The 12,420-nt window shown below is 53.5% G+C and overlaps 1 protein-coding gene across 2 annotated transcripts; it reads left to right on the top strand.

Moving 5' to 3' along the window:
• Positions 1–1,356: 1,356 nt before the first annotated feature.
• CDK5RAP3 (CDK5 regulatory subunit associated protein 3) lies at positions 1,357–11,347 on the top strand. Of its 2 annotated transcripts, none has more exons than XM_084803092.1 (14): positions 1,357–1,416; positions 1,606–1,651; positions 4,840–4,971; positions 5,208–5,308; positions 5,629–5,677; positions 6,268–6,446; positions 6,627–6,763; positions 7,003–7,147; positions 7,418–7,519; positions 7,881–7,941; positions 8,674–8,762; positions 10,186–10,391; positions 10,720–10,891; positions 11,002–11,347. In XM_084803092.1, the coding sequence occupies exons 1-14, from the start codon at positions 1,411–1,413 to the stop codon at positions 11,065–11,067; spliced, it is 1,491 nt and encodes a 496-aa protein (XP_084659218.1). In that variant the 5' UTR covers positions 1,357–1,410; the 3' UTR covers positions 11,068–11,347. The 2 variants fall into 2 exon arrangements, with proteins under 2 accessions (XP_084659218.1, XP_084659217.1); XM_084803091.1 differs by having other exon boundaries at positions 7,863–7,941; positions 11,002–11,346.
• Positions 11,348–12,420: the final 1,073 nt, after the last annotated feature.

The following is a 12,420-nucleotide window of genomic DNA, read 5'->3' as shown; positions in this document are numbered from 1 at the left end:
CCTCTCAGGGCCAAGAATCTAGATCTTCCCACTACTGTGGCATACCAGGCAGCTCAGTCCAGAATCTACTAAGCGCTGGGTATTGGGTTGTGTGTGTGGGGAGGAGGGGCGGTGTGAGTGAAAAAGGAAGAAGTATTTAGAAATGCCACGCCCATATCTGTGAGGTCTCTGGGATTCGGACTTTGTCTCGCCCTCTCTCTTCACTTCCTGTCCAAACCTGAAGCCCTCCGTGGAATGAACCACTACGCCTTCCTAAGCTTCTGACTTAGGTCAGGCCCCAAGCTCTGCATTACAGCTTTCTTCTAGTTGCTCTGTGTCCAGTCTTATCTCCCGTTAGCCCATCCTTAGAGCCACTGTGTACACGTCCTTCCTTGTACCAAACCCTTGAGTGGTTCCTCTCTGTCTGCAGGGTAAAGTTCAAGTTCCTTAATGAAGCACTCTTACATTTTTACAGCCTCCTTTCCAGTCATTCCTTGCCTTAAGCCTTTTACTACACAGAGGTGACCTGCGGGGGCGGGGGGGGGAGGGGGGCGGGGGGGGGAGGGGGGCGGGGATCAGCCATAGGCGGGAGGCCTGTGTGGTGTCCCCTTGCAATCCATCGAAAATTTAAAACAAGGAACCTTGCGTTTCACTTCCTGTTGGACTACGCGTATAATGCCAGTCCTCCCCGCCTGTCTTTCCCTGAGCCTCTCTTGTAGTTTGTGGCCTCTAAAGTTTGTTAGTCTCCTCCACCACGAACACCCGGTCCACCCATCACCCTACTTTCTGCAGCTCTTCTTTACTCAAAGTGTTCCTTCCTCCCCCTTCTCTGTCTTAATCGCTCAACAAGAGTCAGGTGCTCAAAACCCGTATTTATCAGAAATGGGAGCACAAAATGTGACAGAAGACTCAAGAAACCTACGACCTCCCGTATGTAATAAAGGGAGAAAAGGTGGGAAGAAAGTAAGTCTTTTGAACTATTTTAGAAAACTCCCATCTGGACGGCGCTCGGACCTTGTATGCGGACGTGTTCGTTCTCCAGCAGGGGGCTCCGCGCCGGGCAGGAGGGAGAAGGCAGCCCACAAAGGCCCTTGGGCGCCCCCTACCGCCACCGCGCAAGCGCTACAGCTCCTTCTAGGAGCTCACCGGACCCGAGCCCGCCTCTCGTCTCCCATTGGCTGTCCGCTATTCTCCCGCCCCCCCTTCCGGTTCTCAGCCATTCAGAACCTCTTGGTGGGCGGGGCTTTCAGCAGGGGGCGGAGCGTCGGTTCGGATTGGCTCGGCTGAAGACGACGACGTGGCTGAAGGAGGCCGGTTTGTTTCTGAACTGAGGCTGAGGCACACGGACTCTGGATTGGTGCTGAGCCGAGGGGGGCAGGGGCGGGGGTGGGTGGGTGGGTGTCTTCGGCCGGAAGCGGAAGTGGAGAAAGGATGCAGGTGTGTGATCAGGGCTGGAGAAACTGGCTCTTCTCTGGGACCCCGGTCCTGTCTCCTCGACTCCTCCCGTCCTCAGCCGGGCGCTCTCTGTCTGGCCCTGCAGGGTGGCAGTCGGGTTGGTGAAATGAGCGCGGGCGAGGTACATCGCCTTCCCGCGTTGACGCCCCCCCCTCCCGGTTGTATTTTCAGGACCATCAGCACGTGCCCATCGACATCCAGACCGGCAAGCTGCTCGGTAGGAGAGGGCGCCCCCGCGCGGTCGGCTGTCGGGGGAGGCCTGCTAGTTTTCCCCTGTCCCCCTGTCACCAGCAGCCAGGAGCTGTCAAAGTCCCCGGGTTGAGGTGCCTTACCTAGCCCGACTTGTTGGCTCTGCGAGGAAGGAAGCATATGGAAAGTCTGTTACTGGCTCCGTGTCTTCTTCTTAACATTTATAACGTAGTATCAAATCGTATTCAGGCACACAGGACAAATGGCTAGTGTGTTCAAGATGGGTAGTTTACCATATGGCATTCATTTGGAACCGTTTAGCTCTGGCTCCACGATTTTTGTATTATTGGGGAGGGGGGAACCCCTCCCTCTTATTTAGACAGTTTCTGTCTCCCTTTGAATTTATGGAGAAAGAGGGACCTAAGATTTAGACACAGACCTCTTATGCCTGGCATGGCTGGTAACTGTGACACTATAGAGAGGCTGGGGCAGGGGGATTGCTGGCAGTTCTCAGACAGCCTGGTTTACATAGCAAGTACCAGGCTAGCCAGGAACACTCAGCCAAAAACAAACAAACAAACAAAGCCTTTAGTCCCTGCAGAGGCAGGCCTAGTCTACATAGCAAGCTCCAGGACAGCCAGGACTACATGGAGAGACCCTATCTCAAAAGAAAAAGACAGACAAGGAGACCTCTCAGTGGCCAGGCCATCCCTGTAACTGGCTTATGCCCCTCATTGTATCACTTCTGGACATGTGCACAGCTCCTGGCACTTGAAATTTTTGCTGGATTCACCAGTCCACTGTTTTGTGTTCTTGGCTTTTTGAGACAGGGTTTCTCTGTGTAGCCTTGGCTGTCCTGGACTCACTTTGTAGACCAGGCTGGCCTCGAACTCACAGCGATCTACCTGCCTCTGCCTCCCGAGTGCTGGGACTAAAGGCGTGCGCCACCACCGCCCAGCCTTTTGGTTTGGTTTGTCAAGACAGGGTTTCTCTGTGTAACGTTGGCCATCCTAGACTCACTTTGTAGACCAGGCTGGCCTTGAACTCACAGCGATCCGCCTGCCTCCCCCGAGCACTGGGATTACAGGCGTGCACCACTATCGCCTATCCTCTTTCTGACAATTTTAGAGGAACACAGCAGAGACAGAATTTCTGGTACCATTGTTGCTTGAGGTAGTTGACCAGGTGACAGATTTGTCAATAAGGCCACCTTTCTAAATTTCCCACTATGAGAGGGGGCAATCAGTCTTTTGATAGGCACTGGGGAATCTTCTGCCTTAGCCTCCCATCTGGCAGGGTTACAGGCACGGGCCTCCATGTACTCATAGTGTGTGGACACCCTGTGTGTCCAGCCTGTGTGTGAGCTTGTCCTCGAGTCATGAGAAGAACCAGTGGAGCCTTATTCCCTGATAGTTTGCTCCATACCAGCTGCCATTTTGTTCTTGTCTTTATTAAAATGAAACCACTCTGAGTTCGAGGCCAGCCTGGTCTACAGAGTGAGTTCCAGGACAGCCAAGGCTACACAGGGAAACCTTGTCTTGGAAAACCAAAAAAGTGAAAGAAAGATCACTAAGACTTATTAAGTCACTGCTATGGATAAGGCACAGTGTACCTCATCTTATGTGTGGGGAAACTGAGGCACGGAGAGATAGAAAGAAACTTGACTGAATGAAGAACTTTATAATTTAGAGCGAGCAAAATGGCTTAGTAGGTCAGTGTGCTTCCTGCCAAACCTGGTGGCCTGAGTTCAGTATCAGGATGCACGTGATGGAAGGAGAGATCTGGCTCTTGACGTTGTCCTCCGACACCTCCACATATGTGCACACTGAATAAAATAACATAAGGTTTTAAGAAAGTATTTATTTATTTATTTACTATTATGTATACAGTGCTCTGCCTGCATTTACACCTGCAGGCCAGACAAGGGCATCAGATCACATTATAGATGGTTGTGAGCCACCATGTGGTTGCAGGGACTGAACTCAGGACCTCTAGAGGACCAGTCGGTGCCCTTAACCTCTGTGCCATCTCTCCAGCCCAATATAAGTTTTTTGTTGTTGTTGGGTTTTTTTTTTTCCCTCAAGACAGGGTTTCTATCTGTAATAGCTCTGGCTGTCCTCGAACTCTCTTTGTAGACCAGGCTAGCCTCGAACTCAAAGATCCACCTGCCTCTGCCTCCTGAGTGCTGGGATAATTCTTAATAAAACAAAATCTTAAGCTAGGTGTGGTGGCAGTGATGCATGCCTTTAATCCCAGCACTCCGGAGGCAGAGACAGGTAGATTTCTGTGAATTCAAGGCCAGCCTGGTCTACAAAGTGAATCCAGGACAGCCAGGGCTGTTACACAGAGGAAACCCTGTCCCAATTAACCAAAAAGTAAAAATAAAAAACTTGACACTTAGAACCCAGGACCATCTAACTGTAAAACCATAGCACTCTCCTTAGGAAATGAGCACAGCTCTCGGGCCTCAAAAGCAGGTCAGCTACGCTGGTAGTTATGTGGCAGAGTGGCACTTCAGTGTTAAAAACAGACCAGCAGCTAGGCCCGGCAGTGGTGGCACACACCTTTAATCTCAGCACTGGCGAGGCAGAGGCAGGTGGCTCTCTGTGAGTTCAAGTGCAGCCTGGTCTACGTAGTGAGTTCCAGGATAGCCAAGGCTATACAGAGAGACCCTGTCTCAAAGAGAGAGAAAGAAAAAGAACAGACCATCAAGTAGATCTACCCAGCAGCCCTTGGGGCGCTGTAGGCGTTATGTTAGGGGCTTTGCAATGTTCATTCATCCGGCACTTGGCATAACCACCTTGTGTTTTCCATTGTCATGGTTAATCCCAGCCCCGAGGAAATGGAAGTTGAGCAGCACCCTCTGTCAACAAGAAAGATATAATTATCCTTAGAAGCAAAATATTATGGAGAATTTAGAATGGTCAAAAGTGGCACTTTCATGTCAGGACCAATTTAAAGTTTTTCTTTATCCCTGTGTTAAGGCGGTTGCTCCGTAAAACTCATACTGGGGATCAAGTCGGGGCGCCGGAGTCTGCTTAGCCCGAGCGTCTCTCTGAGTCTGTCTGTCTCCTCGTCTTCCCATTCCCCCCTCTGATGCCTCAGCCAATACAAAGACTTTGGTTCAGTATCCAGTATGTGGTTCCTGATCTAGTGCATCCCTGATGGGGTGATGGAGGGGTGGCAGACCACGGTGACCGGCTGATCCTCTCGCAGATTGGCTGGTGGACAGAAGACACTGCAACCTAAAATGGCAAAGCCTGGTGATGACCATCCGGGAGAAGATCAACGCTGCCATCCAGGACATGCCGGAGAGCCAAGAGATTGCCCAGCTGCTCTCGGGGTCCTGTGAGTGGTCCGGAGCCATGTCACCAGAGCCCCCTCCTTCCTTCCCAGAGCCCCTTGTGTCTACAAGCCATCCCCAAAGCTGACCTCGGAACGAGAGAGTTGTTTCCCTGGGCTGTAGATGCTGGTTCCGTCCACGCTAGAGCAGCTGGCAACAGAGCACGGGGTCAGCCACCTGCAGTAGCCAGGGGCAGAGAGGGAGGGCAGTAAGATTCTGAGTCTCCATTCTTGCTTTTCAGACATCCACTACTTCCACTGCCTACGAATAGTGGACCTTCTTAAAGGGACCGAGGCCTCCACCAAAAACATTTTCGGGCGGTACTCTTCACAGCGGATGAAGGCAAGTATGGTCAAGGAGTGGTAATGTGCTGTCGGGGACCCAGTCCAGAGCCTCTCTAGTCTCACCGATGAACAAGGCAACAGGCCCTCATGATCCTTCCTGGCCCCCATAGTTTATCTCAAAGTCGGCCTGTCCCCAGGGATGCTGTTAGGAATCACAATCTGAGAATCACCTGGCGGTCCAGCCAACATTAGAGCTGCAGGAAGGTGAGGAGTTTGTGTTCGGTGTGCTAGGAAGGCCCGGGCAGCCTCCTCTGCAGGGATTGGCTGTGTGAGAGCTGCTGGTGCTCCTCTGGCTGATTTCCGCTCTGTTCTTCTCAGGATTGGCAGGAGATCGTAAGCCTGTATGAGAAGGACAACACCTACTTAGGTAAAGTGGCCCCAGCAACCCCCGGGGAAGCCCACTGCCGGGGTCCTAGGGAGCATGGAAGGAGATGCAGTGCAGTACAGATGTTGCCTGGTTGTGGGTGTGAGGAACAGTTCTGCAGGCGCTGGGGGAGAAGGGTCATGAGGCAGGAAGTGAACACTTGTGTGCCCAGCTGAGCAGGTAGCTGACCTGTCTGTCTCCCTTGGGGAGGTAGGGTGTGCTGCCCCTCCCTCTCTGCATCCCTGTTCTACGGTAGGCAGAAGAGGCATGGGTCATCCGAGAGGCCATATTGGAGGCCTGAGAGGGAGCAGCTAATGGACTGCTCGTAGTTTGCACTGTGAATCAGAAGAGTAAATAGTTGCAATAATAGATACCAGGCACTTAAGTGCACGGGATTCTGGCTTGTGTTGTATATGGATCCGCACGACCAACACTAGAGTCCCTGTTTGGCAGCTAAGGATTGAAGCAGAGAGGAAATATAACTTGTCTCAGGCCCCACAGCTAGGAGTGGAGAGGCTGGGAAGCCAGCCCCGCCCCCACCATGCTAGGGCATCTGTGCGCACCTCAGGGCAAGGGTGTCCCCCCCCCCCCAGTGGAGCTCTCTAGCCTTCTGGTCCGGAACGTCAACTATGAGATCCCCTCACTGAAGAAGCAGATTGCCAAGTGCCAGCAGCTGCAGCAGGAATACAGCCGCAAGGAGGAAGAGGGCCAGGCCGGGGCCGCTGAGATGCGGGAGCAGTTCTACCACTCGTGCAAACAGTACGGCATCACGGTGAGTGGCTGTCTCCCGGGGCCCAGCTGCTCCACAGCTGGCGGCCTTCCTTCTCCACTGGATCCTGCCCCGGGCTGGGTCAGTGTCTCACCTTTCTGCAGTCTCTGGATGTTTTCTCTGACTTGATGGTTCCCCCCTCCCGCTATGTGTGACCTAACCTTTCCCTCCTCTCAACCCTAGGGAGACAACGTCCGCCGAGAGCTTCTGGCCCTGGTGAAGGACCTGCCGAGTCAGCTAGCTGAGATAGGCGCAGGAGCGCAGTCCCTGGGGGAAGCCATCGACCTGTACCAGGCTTGTGTGGAGTTTGTGTGTGACAGGTAAGGAGCGCATCCACTGCTCCTGAGCGAAGGGGGGCTTGGCCTGGTCCCTCCGGCTCTCTTCCACTTGCATTGTTCCCACATGACATATCAGTTGGGTTTTATGCACTTGGACCAGTGGAGGTTGTGCCCCTAGGACCATGTGGTGCAGGATGGAGCCTGTGCTGGCTTCTCATGAGAGGCTTCTCCCTCAGCTGGCTGAGCCCCGTGAGAGGCTCAGTTCCCATGCTCTGTTGAAGCCCCACAGAACAGGTGTTACCCATGCTGCGGTTCGTGCAGAGAAAGGGCAACTCAACAGTGTATGAGTGGAGGACGGGGACAGAGCCCTCTGTGGTGGAGCGGCCCCAACTAGAGGAACCTCCTGAGCAGGTGCAAGAAGATGAGGTACGACAGGCGCTGCGGAGACCCAGCCACAGAGCCCGAGCCCTGACCTGAATCCCCACAGTGAAGAATGAGGGAAGCCGTGTGCGTGTGCGTGTGCGTGTGCGTGTGTGTGTGTGCACGCGTGCGTGCGTGCGCGCGTGTCTGTGACTTGGGTAGGAGGACCCAAAGGCCGGAGCGCTTCAGTAAAGCAGCCCTTTCTGGTGGGGGCTCGGAGGTGTGTGCAGTTGACTGTGTGACTTTCTGCACTAACATCATTTTTTTGCTTTGTAGATTGACTGGGGCGATTTTGGGGCGGAGGCCGTTCCTGACTCTGGCATCTCTGCAGAGACCCCTGGAATAGACTGGGGCATCTCCCTGGAGTCGGAGTGCAAGGTGAGATCTGTCTGTCTGAGTGGTCCCACTTCGGCCAGAGGAAAGCATCTGTGTTTGACGCAGTTCACAGTTGTGAGGCCAGGTGCATCCTGAGGGAGGCAGTTACAGAGGCGAGGCGGCAGTGTAGGCCTCTTTTCTGCTGGAGATTGCAAGCACCTCACCAGTCAGGAAGGAGGGTGGCACCGCCAAAGCCCTCACCACCACGCTTGCCACTGCATCAGGGCTGTACACCTCGCGCCGCTGGAGGGTGTAGTCATTGCATTTTCCAGGGGCGTTGGTCTGTCCTGGCTCCCGGGGCTGGGGAGACATTGACAACATTGCTGAGTCTTTGCTGTCCAACCAGGATGCTGGGGATGACAAGATAGACTGGGGCGACGACACAGCTGCTTCAGAGATCACTGTGCTGGAGACAGGAACCGAGGGTAAGTGCCCAGAAGCGCTGGACAGTGGAGAAGCAGGAGTTCGAGGTCATCCTTAGAGACAGCGAGTTTGGACAGCCTGGGCTTTGTGGATCTGTCTCGAAAAAAGTACAAATCAGTCTGAATGAGGATGTGAATGGAGGGGCATAGAGACGAGGTGGTTAAGTAAATTCTAGAACCTCTCGGATCCCTTGTTTGTTTGTTTTGTTTTGTCTTGTTTAAGGTTTGTTTGTTTGTTTGTTTGTTTGTTTTGGTTTTTTTTTTGAGAAGAGAATCACTGTGTAGCTCTATCTGGCCTGGAAATGTCTATGTAGACCAGGCTGGTCTCAGACTCACAGAGATCCGCCCTCCTCTGCCAACTCAGGGCTGGGATTAAAGGCGTGCGCCACCTTGCCCACCCACCAGCTCTCCTCTGTGGGCCACTCATGTTAGTAGACATGACTCCCTATCCCCTCCCAAGTCTGCAGAGAGGCTGTAGCAGCTGCTTTTGTCACTAGAGGGCAGTGCAGGATGACACTTTACCTCTTGCCACCAGCTGCCTCCCGCTCTGCCTGGAAGTTTGCAGGCCAGGACTGAGACACGTGGAAAAGGGCAACCTTGCCCCTTGGCTTGGGCAGAGAAGCAGCCATAGTGAAGAGAGCCTGTGTCTATAGTAACGCCTGGGCTTCTCAAACTCAAGGGTTTCCCTTCCCTAGCCCTCATTCCGTCCCATGCCTCCGCCTCTCTTTCTGACAGCTCCAGAGGGTGTTGCCAGGGGCTCAGACGCTCTGACTCTTCTCGAATACCCTGAGACCCGGAATCAGTTCATCGACGAGCTCATGGAGGTACTGTCTTGTGAAAGATGTGTGGGGTGACCAGGCTCTGACACAGGTGATGTCACTTCTAATCCCTTCCTGCTGGTGGGGAGGCTACCGACAGTTTCAACATCCTGGAACAGAACCTTACAAGTTAGGATCCCACCGCCACCGTGTTCTCACAGTTGCCATCTACCTGGCTCCATCTGCGGCAATAGAGATGGGGTTCGAGGCCTGCCCCTGTGGAGCTTGTATTCCAGCAGAAGAGCCGATAACTGGCAGATGGTGCCACAGATCATCAGGAAGCAAGGGGGCTGGGCGTGGCTCAGTTGGTCGTGTCTACCTAGCATTCAGGAAGCTCTGGGTTCAGTACCCAGTGCCACACAAACTGGGTGTAGTAGTTACCCCTGCAGTCCAGCACTCAGGTGGAGACTGCAGGATCGGAGCGTCAACTCTGTTGCCTGTCTGGTTTCTTCCCTTTTCACATCTGTAGCCACAGTGGGGGGAGGGGGACAAAAGATAGCCAGTTTACTTAACATAGGAAGGTTGATTTTAAAATCTGTGCTTATTTATTTGTGTGTGTTCTTATGGCTTCTCACCTTTCACCATGTGGGTTTTGAGGAACAAACCCAGGTTATAAGGCTTGGTGTCAGGCCATCTGATCAGCCCAAGATTAACTTACTCAGAAAAACACCTTAGAGATGAAGCTGCTGATCGTATTCTTTCTAGGTTTTTCTTTACTTTTAATTTTTTATTTTCTGTACATTGGTGTTTTGCCTGCACGTGTGTCTGTGTGAAGGTGCTGGATCCCTGGAACTGGCGTCACAGACAATTGTGAGCTGCCATGTGGGTGCTGGGAATTGAACCAGGGTCCTTGGGAAGAACAGCCAATGCTCTTAACTGCTGAGCCATTCCCCCCCCTTTTGTGTTTTTGGTTTTGTTTTTTTGGGGGGGTTTTTTTGTTTTTTGTTTTTGTTTTTTTTTGAGACAAAAACAAAAAACAGCCTTGGCTGTCCTGGACTCCCTTTGTAGACCAGGCTGGCCTTGAACTCACAGAGATCTGTCTGCCTCTGCTTCACTGAGTGCTGAGATTACAGGCGTGCACCACCGCACATAGTTTTTCTAGACTTTTCTTAATCCAGAGTTTCGCAAACATGATCCCCACTCCTATTCCTCCCATGGAGAGAAAACTAGTACCTGCCCTGGGAATTTCAGTTGTGTGACCGTGGGATGGGGACGAAGGATGGAGAGCTGGGGCTAAGCAGACATAAGGTCGGCACGGGGGCCAGAGTAACAGTGTGGGATGCCACCTGCTCCCACGCTGTCGGTGCAGGCTCCAGCACCGGGGGTATGCAGAGGAGATGGCCCGTCTCCTCCAGCATCTTGCTTTTTGTAGAGGGCTCAGCTTCTGCCGTCTTTTCTTGGTTTGAACCAGTTCCCTTTCCCTCCTCAGCTTGAGATCTTCTTGTCCCAGAGAGCAGTGGAGATGAGTGAGGAGGCTGACATCCTGTCCGTGAGCCAGTTCCAGCTGGCTCCTGCCATCCTCCAGGGCCAGACCAAAGAGAAGATGCTCAGCCTGGTGTCCACACTGCAGCATCTGATTGGCCAGCTCACCAGTCTCCGGATGCAGCACCTGTTTATGATTCTGGCCTCGCCAAGGTTGGCTTCCTGATCCCTGAGTCTGTGTCCCTCCATCTTAAACAGAGGTCTCCCTTGTCTTCTTCCCCTTCCACGGTTCCTCTTTCCTGTGCACACGGCTCTCTGCTGAGCTCAGGGCTTCTCCTCGGGGCAGGAGAGGGTGGATGAATGGCTAGATAGACAGAGTCTGCTTCCCACGTAGGCAGGAGTCTGGAGGACTTTATAGTCCTTAGCAGAAAAAGGGCTGAAGGCTCTGAAGGAAGGAGAGGCCCATGGGGGGTTGGTTTCCCGAGCCTCCTCACCTGGTCCAGCAGTTGAACGCAGACAGCCTCACGGCTTCCCTGCACAGGTATGTGGACCGAGTGACAGAGTTCCTTCAGCAAAAACTGAAGCAGTCGCAGCTGTTGGCTTTGAAGAAGGAACTGATGGTGGCGAAGCAGCAGGAGGCGCTTGAGGAGCAGGCAGCTCTGGAGCCCAAGCTGGACCTGCTGCTGGAGAAGACCAGAGAGCTGCAGAAGCTGGTGAGTCATGCCAGGAGCCGTGCCTCGGCTTCCACAGGCACACCAGGGCCCTGCGCCTGCCTGCCCGCCTGCCTGTCTGCTCCCTGCCCACTCTGCTCTCTGTCCCTCAGATTGAAGCTGACATCTCTAAGAGGTACAGTGGCCGTCCCGTGAACCTGATGGGGACCTCTCTGTGACGCGCTCCCTCTGTGTCTTCTGTCCTGCTGCCCAGCCTCCACGTGGGGTGGGACAGCCCAGGCTTTTCCTGGGTCTCACCAGCAAGAAGCCAGGACGACCTGGGGACAGAGCTGTGAGCAGGAAGTGTCACCTGAGTGGTGATGCTGGCGTTCACAGAGATCTCTGTAAGAAGTTGTCTTGAGTGGTTCTATGGCCTGTGGCCTATGAGCCTGAAGCCACAGCTTCTCCTCCTAGTTATCAAGTAAAGCTTAATAAAAAAATAATTATAATAATAATGAAAAAAGGAAAAGATGCTTCTTCATTGCTGGCAGTCACTTAGACTACTTCCCTGGGCCTGCTTGACGTTGAAGCTGGGCACACGTTTTCCTGGATTCTTGATCCAGGAGGCCTCTGGCAACTCTAGAGCCCCAGGTTAGACTTCTCCTTGCCAATAAGTATAAATGGTTCAGCAAGGGGCTTTGGGCTGCCTGGGGCAGTTTTGCCTCCTCCTATAACCAGGCCCATGCTGCCTCACCCCAGCCAGCAACCTTGGGGAGCAGTCAGCCAGCTCTGTTGGACCCAGCAAAGTTGTATTCTCCTCTTGCTCACAGCCTACCTTCTAAGCAGAGGGAGGCAGGGTCTGAGAAGCAAGGTGGAGACAGGCAGGAGTTGTCACCTTTACCAGCTGCCTGTCCCCTTCTACCCATAACCGCCTGCTCTGCGATTGGGTAGAGCCCACTTCAGGATAGCACCCCTCTCAGGCCACCACCTACCCATCCCTGTTTCCCAGGAAGGATAGGGGCTGGGGGTGGCCAGCAATTCGATTTTAATTTCATAGCAGAGCAGTTGATTCATGGCTCTTTGTCGCTGGCGTTGACTCCCGTAATGACTTTCCATCAAAATGAAAAGTGGAGTGACAGCACTCATTATTCCTGCTGCTTGTTATCTCAGTTCTGGGGAGGGCCGCCCCCTCCCTGCTGCCTTTCAGCCGTCCAGGACAGTGAGCGATGGGCCCTATTAATCACCGACCCCGCGGACTCCGGCGGACACACGCCATCCAAAGGAGAGAGAGATAAGGCCGCATGAACTGCTCAGAGACGCTCCTATCGATTACTGTCAGCCTATTGCTTCCCCCCCAATCTTTGCCTGGTCACCTCCTTTTGGAGGAATCAAGCTGAAGTAGGAAGCTTAGGAGCCGAGAGGGAAGATACTGGTGTCAGGAAACCGTCCTAAGAATAGAAGGGCCCAGAGAAGTGTGACTGGGCCGCATCCTGCCTGCAGTTGCCCTGGAGGCCTGAGGCCTGGGGAGCTGTCTGTTCCTCTCAGTTTCCCCCCCCCCCCCAAGCTGGTCATCTGCTCCAAGGGCTGCCTGG

The sequence above is a fragment of the Acomys minous genome (genome assembly GCF_964271855.1).
Source record: "Acomys minous genome assembly, chromosome: 12".
NCBI lineage: Eukaryota > Metazoa > Chordata > Mammalia > Rodentia > Muridae > Acomys > Acomys minous.
This window is presented reverse-complemented; position numbering and strand designations above follow the sequence as displayed.